The sequence below is a fragment of the Panthera pardus genome, unplaced genomic scaffold (assembly GCF_024362965.1).
Source record: "Panthera pardus isolate Hobbes unplaced genomic scaffold, ASM2436296v1 HiC_scaffold_3, whole genome shotgun sequence".
Classification (NCBI taxonomy): Eukaryota; Metazoa; Chordata; class Mammalia; order Carnivora; family Felidae; genus Panthera; species Panthera pardus.
Genome location: NW_026526876.1, coordinates 43817131 through 43837587, shown reverse-complemented (window position 1 = coordinate 43837587; position 20457 = coordinate 43817131). Strand labels below are relative to the sequence as shown.

Here is a 20457-nt window from a genome sequence, read left to right as displayed (position 1 = left end):
CCACCTGTTCCCTGGGTTTTGGCTGCTTGCTCCACTCGAGAGCCTTGGCTGCCACCATTATCCTGTCTTCTAACACCAGCTGCGTCGGGCGAAGGGCGGGTCCTGGCTCGGCCCCCACCATGCTTGCTGTGACAGTAGCTGCAGCAGTTCTGACCCAACCAGACCCATGAGGGAGGCTCCAGCTTTACTAATGGCTACCCTGAGGGACTGGGTCACACTACCTGGAAACGTGAAAAACCGGACCAATGAGAGGCAAGAGACCGGAAGCAGCCCGCAGATGATTTCTTCTCCATTCCTCCCTTGCGGATTGCTCTGAGGGCTTCTTGGAAGCAATCACATACAAACAAACCACCAGATGTGTTTTCTTGTGAAGCTTGGCTAGGTCAGTTACAAACCGCCTATATTTGTTTTTTCTCCTTCCTTGACTCATTTCCCTTTTTTCCTTGATGGCTTGACTCTTGATGCTCTGAGGTTGTGTCTCCCAATACCCAACAGAACATTCATGATTGGTTTTTGCCTCAGGTTTTGCTTTCACAAGCTAAGAAAAAATGTAATAATTACCCTAGGAGAAAGTTGGTACTATTATATCATCACTTTGCTAATAAGGAAACTGAGGCCCAGAGAGGTTAAGTAACAGGTCCAAGATCCTACAGCTTATAAATGAATTCTGACTCCAAAGTCCATGCTTTTAGAAACTCTGCTATTATTCTGCCTGAGGGAGCTTGGTCTGGCTGCCTGTCAGTTTCTTCCTAGACCTCGATTCTGAAGAGATCTTGCCTTTGTTATGAGTTCTGGCACGTCCAGAGTCCCTGTCTCACAGGAGCTTGGTTGTGGGACTTTCTCATCATATTTGTACTGTGAAAAAAGATCTGGGCCAGTTTGGATGAGGAGCAGTTGTAAGACAAAGCATATTAGAAACAGGAGCTCCAGCCATTCTTGACAGCTGGGTAGACAGATACATTCAGCGAAGGGAACATTTCTGACTGAGACAAGATTGCTCTTCAGGCTGTGATGTGAACTGGGGACCTTCACACTTCAACCTGCCTCTCATTAGACAGAAAAGAAAGTGTGACCCTTCTCCTATTCCCCACTTGCTATTAACATGACGGGTTTGTCTCTGATTGCTGAAGAGTGGGCAATTCTATTACACTGATAATATATAACAGGGTGGAAATAACCTTTCAAGTTCCTGTGCATTTAAAAAAATATATCTGGTTATTCAGTGGTAAGTTTTGAAAAGTCAGCGGTGACTTCACAGCAGGAAGAAGACTATATTTGAAGTTTAAAAGAGTGTTTATGAAGAAGAAGGAGGAAAGAATCAATTTTGATTCTGTAGTCCAATAAATATTTAAGGGTGATCTACTTTGTAGTCTGTGTATCCTGTGATAGACCCTGGGAAGTCAAAGGTAAAGAAGACACCCTCAGAGGTTAACCAACTGTCTTGGTTTGCCTAGGACTGAGGGGGTTCCTTGGAGGTAGGACTTTCAGTGCTAAAACTGGGAAAATCCCAGGCAAACTGAAACAAGTTGATTATTTCACCAACACCAAGGGGCTCACAGGCTAACAAGGAAGACAGTCACACAAGTGTATGTAGGTATGAAATAGTGTAATATGTGAAATTATGGAATAATGATAATAGCTTTTACTTCTTTAGCACGTTCTGAGTCAGGCACTACTTAAAATAAGGCCTTTGCGGGGTGCCTGGGTGGCTCAGTTGGTTGAGTGACCAACTTTAGCTCAGGCCATGATCTCGCCATTCGGGAGTGTGAGCCCTGCATTGGGCTCTGTGCCGACAGCTTGGAGCCTGGAGCCTGCTTTGGATTCTATGTCTCTTTCTTGCCTCTCCCCGACTCTCCCTCTCTCTCTCTCACACACACACACACAAAATAAGTAAACTAAACTAAACTAAACTAAACTAATGCCTTTGGGGCACTTGGGTGGCTCAGTTGGTTAAGCTTCCAACTCCTGATCTCGGCTCAGGTCATGATCTCACAGTTCACGGGATCGAGCCCTGCATTGGGTTCTGCACTGGCAGCGTGGAGCCTGCTTGGGATTATCTCTCTCTCCCTCTCTCACTGCCCCTCCCCTGCTCTCTCTCTCCCTCTCTCTCAAAATAAATAAATAAATAAATAAATAAATAAATAAATAATAAAAAATAAATAAAATAATGCCTTTATATGTATCAGCTCTTTGACTCCCATAATAGCCTTGTGAAGTAAGGAGTATTATTAGTCCCACTTTATGTAGTAAGAAATTGAAGTACTACTAAGGAGACGGACCTGGGATTCAAACCCAGGCAATATGATTCTAGATCTGAGAGCTTAGCCTCTTAACACTGCTCTCAAATGTTTAAGGCAGTAAGTAGCACAGAGGGCTGAGTGGCAGGAGGTGTCATGGCAGAAGAAGGTATGGGGAAATGGGTTAGAGACAGTGATGCCTGAGCAAGATTTTGAACAACGAATGAGGGATCAACCAGCAGGAAGGAAATGAAAGGGCATTCCAGGTATGATAGCTCAGGTTAGGACATGTCATAGTGTTCCTGGTAGGTTGATGCCCACAGGGGCCCAATGGAATTCTTTTGGGTTCTGACACTTCCAAAGGTACATTTCATCCACCATGCTAGGACCTTGGGAAAGAAGCCTGGAGAGATAGCAGGGCTAGACCATCAAGAGCTTTCATGCCATGTTGAGGGACAATAGATTTCAACCTGTTCACAACAGGGAAGCACTAGAGAAAGGCTGAGATTTGCATTTTTAGAGAACCACTCTGGTAGTATCTAGAGGGTGGTTTGAAGGGGAGGGAGTGTGGTGGGACCAGTGACAGGGGACAACAAAGTATAAGCTCTTGAAAAAGCCCCCATGAGAGCTGGTGACTTCAACTATAGCATGTGACAATGGGGATGGAGAGGGCTGGGCAGATTAAAATGAAGGAAGCAAAATGGACCAAACTTGGTTAGTGATTGGATGGAGGGGCCCAAGGAATCAGGAAGCCTGATGATAGCTTCTATTAGCTCTGCTTGACTGATTAGGTACAGAATGGTTCCACCAATAATAAAAAAAAAAAAAAAAAAAAAAAAGGAATACAGGAGGAAGAGTGGATTTAAAAGGGGGAAAGATAATGAGTTCAGCTTTCCACTTGTGACTCTCGATGGCCTAGAGGAAATCTAGATGGTATCGTCTAATCCAAGCATCCCATAAAAAGAAGGCAATAGCTTGTTCTAAAGTCTCCTTAGTTTTCTGATCACGAGTGAAGTGATAATTACAAAAGAAGTTCCTGGAGACAGGTATGAAGTAAATAGAAAGCAGAAGAATTAATATAATATTAATGCAATATCCTTTGGGTTTCCCCTGAGGGAGAAAAAATTTAATGCATTCATTTATGATAGGCTATGAGTGTCTTAATTTGTTATTCCTCCTAAGAATATTTGCGTTTTATAAAAGACAGCAATATTTAATTGAATCCCTGATAAAAGAATTTCAGGCACCTTAATCCTAGAAATGGGACAATTCTTTGGCCAATGGGTCTTCTGGAATTCCTCAAATAAATCATAGCACATTTGTAGCTGCTAATTCCATGTGCATGGGTACGGGGGTAATTTGTACATAAATTATATACATGGGTTCTCCTCATCCTTGAACTAACTCCTCCAAAAGGTTCATTTCAAAACACTTAAGATCTTTACTATCTTGGCATGATAAGTATAGAAAAGCAGTTATTCCTGATCAATACTAAAAAATATTATTTATATCACCTATTTATTTGAAGTTGTTCTTTTAAATGCCATTTTTCAGCTCTATTTTCCCCTTCTAATTCCATGAGTGTTATCATGCTTCCTTCAGAGTGCTCTATATGCCTTAGATGGAGAAGGGGTATATATGTCCTCATCCCCACATAAACCCTCATCTGTGGGTTTCTGATGCATGGTCGCTGGATCAAAGTGTATGAACAATGATCTTGATTACCTACCGATCCTTTCACAGGAAAGCTTTAAGTAGTATCTCATGGATAAATTAATTGAGCTTAGCATGCCTTCTTTGAAACAATCAAGAATGGAAAGAATGGAAGAATGGAGATCTGGGGAAAGTAAGGGAATTCCTAAAGATACACAGTCTAGGAATTAGCAAAAGTGCCCTGCTATCCTGACATTTTCTAACCACTAGGCAATTCCATCTCCTTTCTGTTGGAATGCCATCCTTTGTGGAACAGCCACATCACAGGGGAGAATGACCCTACTCTTGCGATTGAGGGGCCTGGGATACTTTCTACTCTGCAAAACCTCACCCATCTCTCAGATTTCCTAACTTTGGTCTTTATTTAGAGAAGCATGCTGCTCACTGTTCTGCCAGCATCCATCTTTGTCAGCACCCAAGACCACGACTTCATCTGAACGCCCAGTGATCTACTGCAGACAGAGCCCACCAAAGATATTAGACTCGGTATGACATTTGTATGGATTCCGAACCCACCAGAAATGGACTGATGCTGCCGTAAAGCCTTGCCGTGGCCAGGCAAACAAAAGACTAAGAAGACGTGGTGGTGGGGGTAACAGCAATAGCTTTCTCCATTCGCCTTCCCCCTCTGCAGGGATTGCCTTGCATCTTATTTAGGAAATGAAGAAATCAAGTGGGTATAGGGATTTCTGTGGCCTGGCAGAGAAGCAAAGCCAGACTTGGTTATCAATGGTACTTCCAGTGGCCTTGGCGAGGCCAAAGACCAGCATGGGTAATAAGACACAGTATCCCACTTTGAACCTAGTGCACCCTACCAAGCATGCATCTTCACGGAAGAAAAAAGGGCGGGAGGCATACAGGTACGAAAGCAGCAGTGGCTCAAGCGAGGGTCTGCGTGCACGCCCACTGTGTGCCCTCAGTGGGCATCCTCAACATCATAGTCAGGATGTTACTTAGGGGCACGCTCATCCAGGATGGACAGAATGCTGGCACCCCACCCTGCATGTCCAACCTCTAAACTGGATTAAAGACAACATGCCTGGGTGTATATTCAGGATTGTCAGCGTTGATGGGATGCATCTTTACCCAATGCAACAGGTATTTTGTAGGTACTCAGGAGCCCGATTGGAAAATGATCTTATACAACAAAAAGTATTTTATTTTTCATAGCTCTTGCTAATCAATTAGGCGAGCACGTAATGTCCTCAAGCTTGCTGCAAACAAAATGCCTAATTATCAGAAGTGTGGCTTCCCCACCCCCCATTCTTGCCTCTGCACATGGATATGTACATGCTGTCGTAGACCATTGTGTATGTGCTTGTGTGCATTCTTCATGGACTGCCTGCAGCTAACTTTGGAAGATGCAGATTTTTTTAATATCATTTAAACCGCAGCAACACACACACACACACACACACACACACACACACACACACACATTTAAAACATAATCAGTGAATGAGACAGCCCCACACTCCTAAGAAGAAAGACAACAGTAAATTTTACTCACCAGTTCAGGTTGTTCGAGGCAGCAGAGGAACAAGTTGTTGGTAATTGTCCAGTGCTTTCATTCAGTAAATCACATTGGCTTTGCTTTCTCCTGTGGCTCAGCCTCTGCGCAAAGCAAGCGAACCTCCTTCCTATTCTGTGTAAAGAATAAAATGCGAACAGGATCACTACAGGCAAGAGCCGAAGTCCATGATCACTGAGCTACTCTTAATGCCAAATAAAAAGAGCCAATGATGCACAGGGAGGGACGGGGAAAGGGAGACAGCTTGGCTCAGAATCTAGGTGTGTTTTCAGGACTGTCGCCCCGAGGAGGCTTGATTTCTCAATCTCTTGTATGTGTAGTCAAAGGATGCCATGACTTCAGTGTGTCTTTAGTCTATTGTATCCGTGAGGTCCATCAGGAACGGCATGCAGGGACAACGAGCTTCATGGCAAACGAGACCGAATGTCACTCAAGGATGAGCAGAGGGGCAGCAAAGGCAGCCAGTTAGCACTGCACTATCTCAACTGCAGGGAAAGAAATCTTGTCTGGCATCCAGGAGCCCACCCAGCAATCTGTGACTGCAAGTGACCTATGGCTCTCCTGGGGCCAGGCACCCCCCTATGCCCACAGCTTCCTGGGACCAGAAGCACACAGGTGACTGCCACATCCCTGCACCTAAGGGCATCTGTGCAATCCTTTCCAAGTTCCCAGCAGGAGGTAAGAAAGCTCCCAATCCAGCAAGGACTGTGCAAGCATTGCTAGAGTTTTTGAGCAGGTTCTGAGGAAGTAGTCAGCCGATTTGGGTCATAGGCCACCAAGAGGCTCAGTGTTGGGAGGAAGATTCCAGTGTTTCTTTCATGCCGGCTACATATGGGTGCACCTGGCTCCTTTCATATGACGTTATGCTTTACATGACTAATGAAACACACAGAATGAATTTCCTAGAAAGCTGCTTATTTAGGCATTTTTAATGTTTCTCTCTGAAATAAAATGGCAAATGACCTTCACAGGCTGCTTATTATGTTAGAGAGACATTGCTGATTGAGAGGACATATTAAACCCCGCCTCCTCCACCCCTCCCCCACTCCGTACAGAGATACACACACATCGACGTCCCTAGCAACAGCATTAAGAATCTTTCTAAAGATCTCTTCAAATTCTCTCTCTGCCAAATGAAAGCTTAGCTGTTATGATGACTTCAGAAATAGTTTTGGACCCTTCTCCTGGGCACTGACTCTGGTATGTTATTTATACCTGGACCCAAATCAACTCCCAAATTTTGAATGTGACTCTGCAGCAAATCAGGAGAAAGTCTGGTTATAAATAAGAGGGTGTTATGTTAATCTTTGGCCTTGTAATTAATTAGAATGCTCGGAATGACCTCTCGTATTCCTGAAAATCTCCCCCTTTCTAGAGACAGCATCTCACTGTGGTGGCTGACGGGTCTCTGACACATGGCAGCTCTGGGGATGGGATCCAAGGCGAGGCTCAGTAACTCCTAAAACCTTCCAAAGGAGGGGCTCAGGTTAACTTTTCACAATTGTCTTAACTTTTCCTTTTCTCACTTAGAAGGTAAAATCTCTGAAACAACTTCTTCTTCTTCTTCTTCTTCTTCTTCTTCTTCTTCTTCTTCTTCCTCTCTCTCCTTAGATTTATTTGTCCATGAAGCATTACTATGAATAATCTAATTTGGTAATATTCATGCCTAGAAGGCTATTTTTTTCGTCAAGGATTAAGAAAAGAGTCAGGCTTTTGTAGCTTAAGCCTAAACTAGTGCCAGGTAAAACTTTACCCTTATCTCTAAAAAGACTTTGACTTTAATGCAGATTTACTTCGATTCCATATGCTGGGGAAAGCCAGGTGACTGGGTAATTCTACCAAGGTTAGGAGCTGCCTGAGAGGGGTCATGAGTTCAGCTGGACATGGAAACCTAAGGAGATGATGCCTTAGTAATAGCGGCCTCGCGTCCGGGAGCAAATGCTCCAGACGGAGTCATTATCATGCACCCATGTCCACTGCATGGATTCATCCATTCATTCCTCAATCCACTCTTCAACAGATGTGTATTATTAAGTACTTAGTAGCTGTGCCACTGTGGCACACTGTGCCAAATACTTTAATGTCACCAAAAAGCTTAGCAATGAAGTATAAACTCCTTCCCACACCTTTAGCAAAATACTCCATAGTGTGGCTCTGCCCACCTCTGTAGACTCATTTCTTGACCCCTCCCTACTCACCATGCTGTGGCCCGTTTAAATGTCTTTCAGTTCTGTGGACCTGCTGTACTGTCTCTCAACTCGAGAATTCTGCATAGGATATTCTTCCATTTGAACACTTAAGTCCCTTTTGTCTGGCTAACTCATGCACAGCGCTGCAGCCTTGGCTTAAACATCATCTCCCAGGGATACTCTTCAAGCTCTTGGGCTGTTAGGGTCCCCACACCGTGGTCCTAGAGCACCTTATACTTGCCCATCGTGACATCTATCACATTTTGTTGCACTAACTTGCTTTCCAACAGCCATTCCCATTTTACTGTAGGAGTTAAGTGCAAAGCCTTTTATTCACTGCTCTATTTCCAGTCTGGCAGAGTTCCTGGCACATAGAAGGCATTCAATAAATATTTAGCGAGTGTTTTGTTGAAGTGCTTAGCATGTGTTTGTTGAATGAATGAATAAACCATTTCAAAGAATAACAGGGGTCTGAGAATTGAAAGGAACCCTAAAGTTCACTTAGTACATCTCATTTTTCTTGCCAGGTGGCAATCCACTGAAGTCTCCCCTCCTCTGATTATCCTTTCTCGATCATCTCAGCCCATAGTGATCACACACTTAGTTTGTCCCCCGCCTGCACCCAGCACTTTTAAGCACGTTCTTGCTTTCTGTTCTCCAGTTGTTTCCCAGACTTTGTCTCATCTCTACAAACGTATTCTCCATCATGCCCAGCATAAGCCTGAAATTATTTGATGCTTGATTCATTCAATAGCAAACATTTGAACAAGGAGTTGAATGATTGGAGTCTTGTTTTAGGAATATTAGTCTGGGGTTGGGGGAAGGATGGGTTGCATTGGCCAGACCTAGACAGGACTCTAATAATGACCACAGCACAGAGATACAATTTGAAAACAGCTTTGCGTTTTCTTTCCCTCCCTCTCCCATACCCCCAACCCATATCATAATACCTAAACACTAAGCATGTTTGTTCCCTACTCAGCACTACCCCTCCACCCAATTCTACCCCCACTGTTAGTTCACTTGCTTAGGTTATTTGTGAACATGTCTCACTGATGGAAGCTCCTTTGAAGACAGGGATTACATTAAAAAAAATTTTTTTTTACATTTATTTATTTTTTGAGAGACATAGGCAGAGCACAAGTTGGGAAGGGGCAAAGAGAGAAGGAGACACAGAAGCCGAAGCAGGCTCCAGGCTCCGAGCTGTCAGCACAGAGCCCGAAGCGGGGCTCAAACGCACAAACCGTGAGATCATGACCTGAGCCAAAGTCAGACGCTTAACCGACTGAGCCACCCAGGTGCCCCGAAGACAGGGATTACATTTTAATTCATTTGTATTTTCCTCCTCTAGCCCTTACACCCCCTGCCCAAGCTGGTGTTTAGCAGGTACTGAGTGCTCAGTAAATATGAAGAAAAACACCTTATTTATGCAAAGCACTGGATGAAGCACTATGGTGAGGTGGGGAACAAAGATGATGAGGTATCTTTTCAAAGATAAAGGGGATTGAGTTAGTGAGAGAGAATGAGTACTTCCTTATGGGATGCTTAGGGAAGATTCACAGAGAGGTTTGCATTTGCACTGGATCTGGCAGAATGAAGACCTCTAGAGGTTGAAAAGAGAGGGAAATGGAGTCAATGCACAGAATTCCTAGCATGTTTAGGGAACAACCAGTAATCCAGTTGGGCTGGAGTAAATGTGGATGGGAAGATCTAATGGAATGTGGGCTGCAGAAAGAGGTCAGGGCTAAACTGGGGTGTGCGTGGATGTTCTGTTTGAGTTTGGGCTTTTTCCTACAGGAGACAGGGATTTGAGCAGGAGAATGTCAGGGATGAGGGTTAAGATCCCTCTGTTCTAGCCATCATGGACCCGGGACCAAAGCACTGAGAACCTGGAAGCAGGAAGACATTGATGGTGAGGGTCTATGGAAAAGGAGATTGGGAGCTGAAAGTTGGGTGCACTCTGGAAGAACTTACAGGACTTGTCCGTGGTATAGCTAAGAGTGGAGGAAGATGTGAGCATAAGAAAGAAGCTGAGGTTGACTTTTCAAGTTTCAACCTACATGATGGCAGATGATGGCGACAATCCATCAATGCCAGTGCACAAACACAGAGATAATATAGGTATTCAAGTCATGGTCTATGCACATTCTGAAGATAGAGAAAAGAGCAGGAGGCCGAATCCTGGGAGCCATGTGGAATGCTCCCCATGCTCCCCATGTGGATGCCTGGACTGCTCTGAAGAAGCCATTCAACATCTGTAAAAGTAGTTAGTTCAGGCTGTGACAGATGGGCCAGCGACACATAGGGCCATGTGTAGGGGAACAGGTACAGAGTTTCCCCAGGAAGAGGACTTCCCCATGACATGGTTCCCATCTCAGAGTTGTTGAGCCTGGTGGAGCGAACTCCAGTTTGGGATGAGGAGTGTTGAGCTTGAGTCCCCAGGCTGCTTCTCACCAGCTGGGTGACCTTGAGTGACCTTGGGCGAGTTACTTTCTCTCCACCAGGTCGCAGTTTTCCCACTTGGAAAATGAGGGAGCAGAGCCAGTTAAATTCAAAGGTTCCTTTTTAGTGGACTCTTCCCTGATTTGTGAAGTGCAACGTTGAGAATTTCAGAATACTTGTGAAACTAGGCCAAGGCCCACCAACATCAGAAGCTAGCAATGTCCACTCTCTCCTGCAAATTCATGCCCATATTTTGAGAACGTCCATAGATCACCGCAGATGCATGTCTGCCCTGCGGTTAGTTCCGTGTGGTTTGTTTGGAAGACATAAATTTAAATTGATCACTTTTTGATGACCTTTTTCTAACGATTTTTCACTCTTTTTTTTTCAGCAAAGATTTTTTTTTTTTAGGGGTGCCTTTTCATTGGAGTCTCAAAATTAAATTATGGGAAGAAAGCAGCAATCCCTTACTGTGGTCAGCAAAGAGTCTGGCCAGCCTACTTCCGCTCCCTAATCTCCTGACCTTCCTTAGGGCGAGGCCGCTCAGTAACGATTCTTTTTTCAAAAATAAAATGTGCTACTTATCAAAAGCTGCTAAAAAGGAGACAAAAAAAAAATAGGAAAAGAAAACTAACACCCCAGGGTGTATCTGAACATGCTTATTATGTGCGAAGTTGTTAGTAATGAATGTAAAACTCTTCCTCCTCCTCCCTTGCAATTACTAAGCCCCAAAGAAAAAAGGAAACAGGGGTGGGGGAAGGCAGGAGCTATTCAGTCCAAAGCAGACCTTTTCAAAAGGTGCAAACTGTTCATAGGCTGCTATTTCTTGATTATTTTGTTTTAAGCACTAGTTGACCTTTCAGATGAAAAGTAAAGGCCCCAAAATATCCTGAGAAACTCTTTTTTTTTTCTCTAAGTCTTGGAGACCAGACTCATGACATTCAGAAAAGACTCTCCAAAACGAGATGGGCCGTGTGACTTCTGCCGTGATTTGATGACAGAGTGTTTATCGGAACTAATCATGTGAGATTTTCCAGTGTTGCATTTTTGAGAAATGGGATTCTCTTAAGGAGGTTACAAACACTTCACTGAAAGTTTTCCAAGAACAGCTTCATGCCGCCTCTCGCCAGCCTCTCGCCAGCCGGAGCACCGATGTGATAATCAGGGTCCGAGCTTCTGAAAAGTCTTCTTGTTCTGGCTGCCACCCTCCTTTCAGCCGTCATTAGAATTCTCAAGCTATGAATCCCCTATTGTCTGTGTGAGCCCGGGATCCCCCACACCACGCCGAGGAAGGAATGTGAACCTTCTAGGTCTGGTCCTAAGCCTCAACCCTATCCAGCAGGTCACAAAGCCCCATTTATACTTGGCTCCAAAGTTTTATCATAATTCTTTATCTGCTCAGCCCCATAGATCCTCTAGGGCAGTCAGGAGACGTTTGGTAATGAAGCCCATTTATCCTCATTTTCTCAATTGGCACACTTAAAGTTCTAATATTTATGTTCACACTGTCCTAATTTTGAATGTCAAAGGTACTATGCGAGACAAGGAGCATTGCCAAAGGATAATTGAACCGCACCGAAGAGTTCACCAGAGTCTGATGCGTGATGTGGTTTGTCATATTACCAGTCATTGCATCACAAATAGTTAACTTCAATAGCTTGGTGGAAACATAGTAACAAATGCTGCCATTTATCAAACACCTCTTCCTGTGTGGCATGCAGCGACGTCACTGAATTCTCACACTTTACGAAGAGGATTATCCACTTTTTATTGAAACTAAGGTTCAGAGAGATTAATTAACCTGTTTCTGTGTATTCAGAGGCTGAGCTTAGACTCAAACCCAGATCTCTGACTGCAAAGCTCACGGCATTTGTACCTCACTCCTTTGCCTCTTACCAGAAATACAATTTGTGAGTCGTTTTAAATTAGCATAACAAAGTTATTTTTCATCACAGATAAGCAAAGAATTTTAAACTTAGGGCTGTTAAAAAGGTTTTGGCCAACTGAGTAATGAGATCTCTTCTGATAAGTATTAGCATGCTGTCAGGTCAGAGTAGGAATTTGTGGCATATATTTCACCTATCAATAGGTGGCAGTATTCACCTAAATCTCTCCAAGAGGAATTAGCACAGGTCACTTACAACCATCCCCAAGGCCATCTACATTTTTTGATGCACTGGGTTTTATCATGAAGAGTAGCATTTACATAATTGGGCTACTAACTGGATCTTCATCATGCCTTCGGAGAGTGAGATTTGGACTCCAGTGGGTTGTTTGGGAGGGGGATGCGCCATCACAGAGACCTTGGGACCCCTCTCCATTCGCAACATTCATTTTGGCCATTTCCTCGAGGGAGGTCTTTGTTTGCAACTGGAAGCCAAAGATGATTTGGGGGTCTTCGTTTACTTTAAGAATGTTCAGCAGAATTTTCAAATAATTTAAAAATGAAATTATTAATACCCTAAGATTTGATAATTCATACATTCATAATTCAGAGAAAGTTTGCTCAGATCAGGACAATAAAGCAACCGGCAGACTTCATGGTTTCAAAGTGGTTTCAAGACCTATGTGCATGTATACTCGCCCATCAAAACATATGAATCTTCACCAGGATGCATGAAAACTGGAGTCCATAAAGTAAGTGCTCAATACACAAGTCAAAGTGGACAAGTTGATGAGGCCAAGTACCAAAGGATAAATGACCTCTGGGTTTTAGGCAGACTCTTCCTCTTTCTCTTATTCCTCTGTAACCTCCCCTTCTTCCTTCTCCTTTTTCCATAAAAAAAATATCTTAATATCAAAAATATCTTTAGTTAAAAGGTATTAGCACAGAATCTGTCTCTATCTGCTGGCTGCTAATAAGAGTCTGCCTGGTAGGATACAATTTTACAAAGTCAGGAAAACAGGTATGGTCATGGATAAAAGGATAAGCTGAGAAATTCTCAGGCCTATTTTTATGTTGACCCCCCCCCCCCCTTTCATTAGGGATACTTGGAACTGATCATCATAAATGATGGACCAAGAAGCACTGAGAAATTACATAAGATGAGGAGTCCTGACTCTCAGAAATTAAGAAGTTGACTCAAGTGAAGATTCTCAGGAGACTGGATTCTCTCGAAAGAATTCAGATTGGCTGGTGGATGAAGGCAGAAGTCTTCAGAGATGGCATCTTAACTTTTTTTACGTTCCCAAAGGGGACAAGTATCTTTCTCTGTGCTCACTGTGGCATTTGGAACCATGTTAGCGCTCACGGCATAGTCTACCTTCGTTAGAGTTACTTGTGGCCCCACTTTCCTGGACCGAGACCTCCAGGAGGGCAAGACTCATACCATCCTAACTTTTGAATTGGCTTCTCAGCTCAATGACCTGGGCCTTGTGTATGCTAGATGATGTTCAGTACATATACACGTTTAGCGGAACTGAATTAAAGAGAATTCATATGAATGCATTTTATATTTCTGCCCGTAGGTTAAAAGAGAAATTGCAGCTTGGGTGTTGGAAACCTTGCACAGGTCACATTTCTTGTTTGTCATACGGTTCTTCCATTTTAGGGCCACATTGGTAAGTGACCGTAGGCATCCCATGCCAAAGCCGACACCACCCCCGGAACTATTAGTTAACTCATTTTATATCCTGGGCAAGGCCATCTTATTTTTGTAGGATGCCCCGGCCACATGAAGGTTAAATGCAGAGGCAGGCAAAAAAGCCATTATAAGGGACGTTAAGTGACCCACATTTACTGTATCATGCCAATCACTAATGTTTCCTGCTTTTGTGGTTTAGAGACCCAACCTGCACTAAAAAGTCGAACACTACAATGCTGTTTCCTAACGGTAGCTCTCATTGTTTCCCATATTAGGGCATAGCAAAGCACAAGAGGAGACATTCATCTTCAAAAGCTTACAAAATTACATTCAACCCATTAGGCATATCAGGAGCTATTGCCACGCTCGGGAAATGAATTACCCAGCTGAATATCACGGGCATAATGAAGTTGTCAGCAGCAACAGTGTGGCTGTAGATTGTCTGATTATGTGTTGGCTGTGCTGGCCATTCAGGGACACACCAGGAAGGAAGTCATTGTCATACCGTCCACAACATTCTCAGCCCTGTCCCCAGCCACGGTAATAAACCTGATATCCCGAGAAGCACATGGAAAACAACAATAACAGCAACAAACGACAAAAAGCATGCCCTTATTCCTGGCATGGCTGGAGTGTGTCCCTTCCTGGGGCTCCCATCTGTCATCTTCTTTAAAAAAAATGACCATGACAAGGAGTGCAAGTTTAGATTCTGGCCCTCCAAACAAACAGTTCACAATGGGCTTCCTTAGCCTTTGTTAACCTCAAAATAAACAGCAGTCCAGCAAGAGAGCTTTAACTACGTGGGTGGGATTTACACCTCTCCTGTGAGTCAAAGATGGAGGCAGCCTGAGTTGTTCTTTTCTGCGGAAGGATCTGCCAAAGCAGGGTGATACAGGTAGTGTCTCTTGACATCAACCGGAATCTTCCCAAAGATTCTCTTGGCTTTTTTTTTAACCCAAACCACAAAAAACCCATAACAAAACAAAACAAAACAAAACAAAAAAGAAGCCAAACAACTTTAAGCTTTCTCCTCTCTTAATTGAGCAGGTTAAACTAGATGACCTTGAAGCAACTCCGAGCTCTAATATGCTATGATATCAAAAGGCCACTAGAGCACATAGCACATAAAAGAACACCTGCCACAAAGACAAAATGCTTTATTTCTACCCAGCTTCTCAGTTTGTATCGGAAATAGGTTCTCATGCTTTAGAACCAACATGCATGAACTTTCTTTTCCTCTAGTGCAATGAAATCTGCTTTAAGCAGGTGTTATTTATCAAGAATGCTTGCTTTAAAAATAAAAAAGAACGTTGGTGTATTTCACTCACTAACAGAATCCTATATCTATTCATGTTTTCTTTGGATAAAACCAACAAGATGTTGCTGTTGGTGGGACTGGTTCTCTTCATGCACTTACCACATTGCACGTGAGCACTGGACCCTTAGATTACCTGAGGTGGCCCCACTCAGTGGGGAGTGATTTGCATGAGTAATCTGGGTAGTTCTGGTGGTCAGGCAAGCTGTAGAGCAAATTCTTCTCTCTCCACCCTCATTTGTTTTTGTCTCCTGGGCAATAGGTTTTCATAAACAATAGGTTTTCATAAACTCATCTGGGGAAACTTTTTTTGGAGTTTGAGTTCAGGTTTCAGTTGGATTCTAGACCCCTAGACCGAATGTCAGAGAGGGTCCTCTGGCCCTTGGTTAGCTGATAAATAAATCTCAAGAGGTCCTCCCTCTTTTCTAGGTTTTCTTTATTTACTCTAGCCCGAGAGTTCCTTAGATGATCCCCATGTGTCTGGCTTGGGATCCAGTCTCCTGCCAACCTGCTCACCTGCCCAGCCCCACCAGAAACACCCCACCAATTTGACAAATAATTTATCTCCATGACTTCATGACACCAAATCTTAGTAGAGAAGAGAGAATTCTTTGTCACTAATCATGGTGAGAATTCAAAATACTGAAGTAAAGGAGAAGTGAGGATGTTCATCATCTTTGCACATCCAAACACAGTCATGAAGACCTATCCTGGGTTGTAAGACCCAGCAATTATAAAGGGAGTCTACAATGTCACTTAAACGCTGGACCACAAGTGGCACTTTATCCATTCAAATTACTCTCTGATGAAAGGGAAAACTTCTTCCCCTTTCTCCTAACAATGTCAGATCAGGTTTGCCATACAAATTCCAGAAGCATCTGACCTAAAGCACACAGCAGCAAAAAGGCATTTAATGAATTAGAGAAGAAAGAAAAACAGAGGAAGAATCAAAAGGAAAGTTAAAGAGGTTGTAATAACAGTACTTTTAAAGAAGGCTTTAAAGATTCACCCCGTTAACTTTTAGCCCCATTTCTATTATTCCCGTCTTCCCTTGCAGACACTGGCACAGCCCCTTTCTTTCTGGCCTACTTCTTCTGTCTCCAGACTTCTGTCCCACTTCCCTTTCTTCTCTCCGTCCCAGAGTCTGAACCCCCATGACAGCAGGCCCATGAAGGGCTGAATGGGGTGCTCCGGTCACTTTGTAAGATGGCTCAGTGCAGAGGTTTTTCAAGGACCACATATGCCAAGTACTCAAAGTAATTCTTCTATGGCATTGTCAGACTTGCCGGATGCACCTCGCAGGAGAGGGAGGCATTGAATGGATTTAGAGGCTCAATGGCTTATTCACTTCATTCAGTATTTGGGGGAAAATCCAAGACTTTGCTCAGAGAGGATTAAAAGGACTGCAACGAGCACTCTCCATCAGTGCTGCCCGCCTAGCTAGGTCAGCCTCCTCCTGGTTTGAAAGGAGGTCACAAAACCTTGCTGATGTCTCCGTTCCTCAACGTTCGAACTCAGTGTATCAAACACAACCAGAGCTAGTTATTCTAAGTGATTTACCTGCGACATCAAGGAAATGTAGGGATTTTTCTGTAACAGTCCCACTCTAAAATGCATTTCCTTCTCCAATGAACACACGTGTGCACACACACACACATACACACACACACACACAACCCTTGCTACATAGTCACCATCTCTTCCAGATATGTAAGTGAGAAAATCAAGTGCTTAGGAGCATTTACACTTCGTCAACCAAGTATTAATTTAGTGCAATGTGGCATATGGACAGGAGAAATTGTGGCTATTTTAACTGACTGAAACAAAACCACACAGGCTGAAAAGAGTTACATGTAACCTAGTGAAACACACTTGTCCTTGAACAAGAAGAGTTTATTTTGAGCTTGGCAGGACTGAGTGGTTGAGACAGAGTAGATTCCTGAGTGAGAAGGCATCAGGCGTCACACAAAGACCCCAGGCTTAGACAGGAGTGGTTTTGAGCTCTGCCTGAAAAAGAATCACTGCTGCTTTCCATTAACCTGAAATCATTCCCCTCTTCCTTTCTCCACACCAGTACCTTTATCTGCAGCACCCCTGCCTGGTGGGCCCTGAGGTTCAAGGTGCTGTCGAAAGCGGCAGATAAGGAAGGTGAACTCTCGGGTCCACTGCAGGAAAAAGTCTAGGATATTGGAAATGAAATGCCAGTGAGGGTCAGGAGACGCAGATAAAAGGTTTGCTACTTGTCAGCGGTGAAGCTCTGGCAAGTCACCTGACTTCTGAGTCTCAATTTTCTCATGTAAAAAATGGAATTAATAGTAGTCACCCTGCAAAAGGCCTGAATAGATACATCACAACAGAAGGTTTACAAATGGCCAGTAAGCACACGAAAAGGTGCTCAACTTGAATAGTCATCAGAGAATTGCAGAATAAAACTACCATGAGATACCAGTGTATGCCCACGAGAATGGCAGACATCCAATGTCGGTGGGCGTGTGGAACAACTGGAACGCACATAGATGGTTGATGGGAGTGTGAAACGGTATAATAACCTTAGAGAACTGTTTGGCAAGTTTTTACAAAATTAAATACAACGTGCCTATGATTCAGCAATTCTGCTTTGGGTTTTACCCAAAAGAGAGGAAAAGAAATACCCACAGAAAGAATTGTACAAGAATATTTATAGCAGCTTTGGTCAAAATCACCAATCTGGAAACAGTTGGAATGTCATCAATAGAATAATGGATGCATAAACTGTGCTATACTTATTCTATGGAATATTACTCAATAATAAAAAGGAATGAACTATGGAGCCACATAACAATGTGACTGAATGAATCACAAAAAAAAAAAAAAAACAAAACCAAAAAAAAAACCCACCAACACCACAACAACATTATGTTAAGCAAAAGAAGCCAGACACAATAGAATACTTACAACATGATGGCATGTCTGTGAAGATATTTGGCAAACTGATCACAATAGGGATAGAAATCAAAACAGTGGTTGCCTAGGCCTGGGGAATGGGAATAGCTGACTGGATGGTAGTAGAAGGAAACCACCGGGTATGTTGGAAATGTTCTATATTTGATTGAGGTTGTCAGGAGGGTGTATTCAATTATTGAAACATATCTAACCAAACACTTAAAATCTATTCATTTTATTGTATGTAAATTTAAAGAAATAAATGTCTGCTCTAGCTACCTTACAGAGATAGAATGGAAGGCTGAATGAGAAGGTGAATAGAAATGCCATGTAAATCTGCATTGTTGTTGTTCAATAGATAAAACCAAGCACAGACCATATTATGGACAGGCATATGGAAGCCAGGTGCAGATCCCAGGATGTGAACCCAGGCTCCAGCCCAAGGACCAAGCCCATGCTACTAGCCCATGTGATGTCTTTGTGAGAATAAGAAAAGCAAAGCTCTTCTTTTCCCCCTCACTGTGACCCACTGCTTAGAGAGCAGAGATTGGCTGAATGTCACCAACATTTTACCCACTGGGCCAGGCCTGTTTGTACCAGGAACAATCTGCATGGCTCTATACGAGGGCTCTCTTCAAGGCCTTTGTACATACTGTTCCATTTGTCCGTGTCACAAGACTGGCTCTCTTTGACACTTCAGATCTTGGTTTAAATGCCATTTCCTTATGGAGGAAATATTCCGCCCTCAACCCCATGAGTCTTTATCTCAACACCTTTGGGCCTAGAAGCACCAGCCATAATTTGTAATTAGTATTTCCTTTCCTGGTCTTTCTCTGTCTCCTCCTTCTACACTATGTTTTCCATAGGGGCAGGGAGCCCACCTCTTGGTGAACAAGAGGTATAATACCCCAGGATATAGAAGAGTGCCTAGCACATGGCAGATGATTTACAAATGTTTGTTGAGTGACATGGTCTGATAGAAGTTTGGGGAGGTAGGAAGTTGAAAGCTAGTGACTTTCCCAGTGGGTGATCAGGTAGGGATACACTTGGCTATATAACTGGAGACCCTCAGGGAAAAAGGTTTCAGGGAGGACCATGGGAGGCCAGAGACCTGGCAGCTAGGATGGCTGGGATTAGGAGTAAGACACCAAGAATGGGTAATAACATCAACGTACAAAAAACAATATTTTGGTGTCAAATTTTTATATTTTACAATAATAACATTTTGCTAACGTGCTCTTGATTGGCCATAAGATTTTTCTAGCTTGCTTTTCTGGAAATTCATTTTTTTTTTGGTCATCAAGATTTATAATTTTAGTAACTTTATTTTCAGTTGGTATAACTGAAAGCAAATCAGTTATTTAGCTTATTCTTGGCAAATGCAAGATCATAGATACTTTTTGATAATTTTTGATTTTGAGAGGATCTTTCTGTTGATACGGTTATTACTGGACCTGTTAAGAGTATTTTAGAAGTAATAATAATAATTAGATAAATTTTTTATAATTTTGAAATATCCTTTTTAGTATATCTACAGCTGATGATTCTTGCAGAACCATTTTTCTGAAGATTTAGCTCTTTAAACAAGTTCATTTTGAATAAATATAAACTCAATTTTGAATGTAAATGTATACAGTGGCCTTTTAATATTTCCTCTGACATTTCCTGAAACTTGTGTAGGTCATATAAGAAACTGAAACTGGGGCTTGGGTGCCTGGGTGGCTCAGTCGGTTGAGTGTCCGACTTCGGCTCAGGTCACGATCTCACAGCTTGTGAGTTCAAACCCCACGTCAGGCTCTGTGCTGACAGTTCAGAGCCTGAAGCCTGCTTCGGATTCTGTATTTCCCTCTCTCTCTGCCCCAACCCACTCACATTCTGTCCCTGTCTCTCTCAAAAATAAATAAACATTAAAAAAAAAAAAAAAGAAACTAAAAGTGGGGCTATCATTACAGATATTTAAAAGAATAATAAGGAAATGCAATGAATAATTCTACAAATAGAAATTTTACAACTTAGATGAAATAGACCACTTTTTCAAAAAACCCAGACTACTGCAATTGCCAATATGAAACAAGTCACTTGAATAGTCCTTTAATTGTTAGGGAAATTCATTCATAATTTTAAAACACCCAAAAAAGAAATCTCCAGGCCCAGGTGGTTTTGCTGGAGAATTTTACCAAATATTTAAAGGAAAATTAACACCAATTTCACACAATCTCTTGCAGAACATAGAAGAGGGGAGAATGCATCCCGATTCATCTTATGAAACTAATATTTACCCTGGCAAAGAAAACAAAGACAGTGCCAAAAATAAGACCACACACTACTATTCCTCATAAATATTATTGTAAAAATCATTAACCAAAGCGTCTGACTTCAGCCAGGTCACGATCTCGCGGTCTGTGAGTTCGAGCCCCGCGTCGGGCTCTGGGCTGATGGCTCGGAGCCCGGAGCCTGTTTCCGATTCTGTGTCTCCCTCTCTCTCTGCCCCTCCCCCATTCATGCTCTGTCTCTCTCTGTCCCA

At 42.9% G+C, this 20457-nt stretch overlaps 1 protein-coding gene across 1 annotated transcript in view; it reads right to left on the bottom strand.

The window, feature by feature from the left end:
- Positions 1–20457, bottom strand: part of ANKFN1 (ankyrin repeat and fibronectin type III domain containing 1) — a 300608-nt gene that overhangs the window by 144209 nt on the left and 135942 nt on the right. Inside the window, exon 3 of the mRNA XM_019415690.2 lies at positions 5461–5595. Within this exon, the coding sequence (XP_019271235.2) occupies positions 5461–5595 (135 nt within the window). The remainder of the gene's footprint in view (positions 1–5460; positions 5596–20457) is intronic.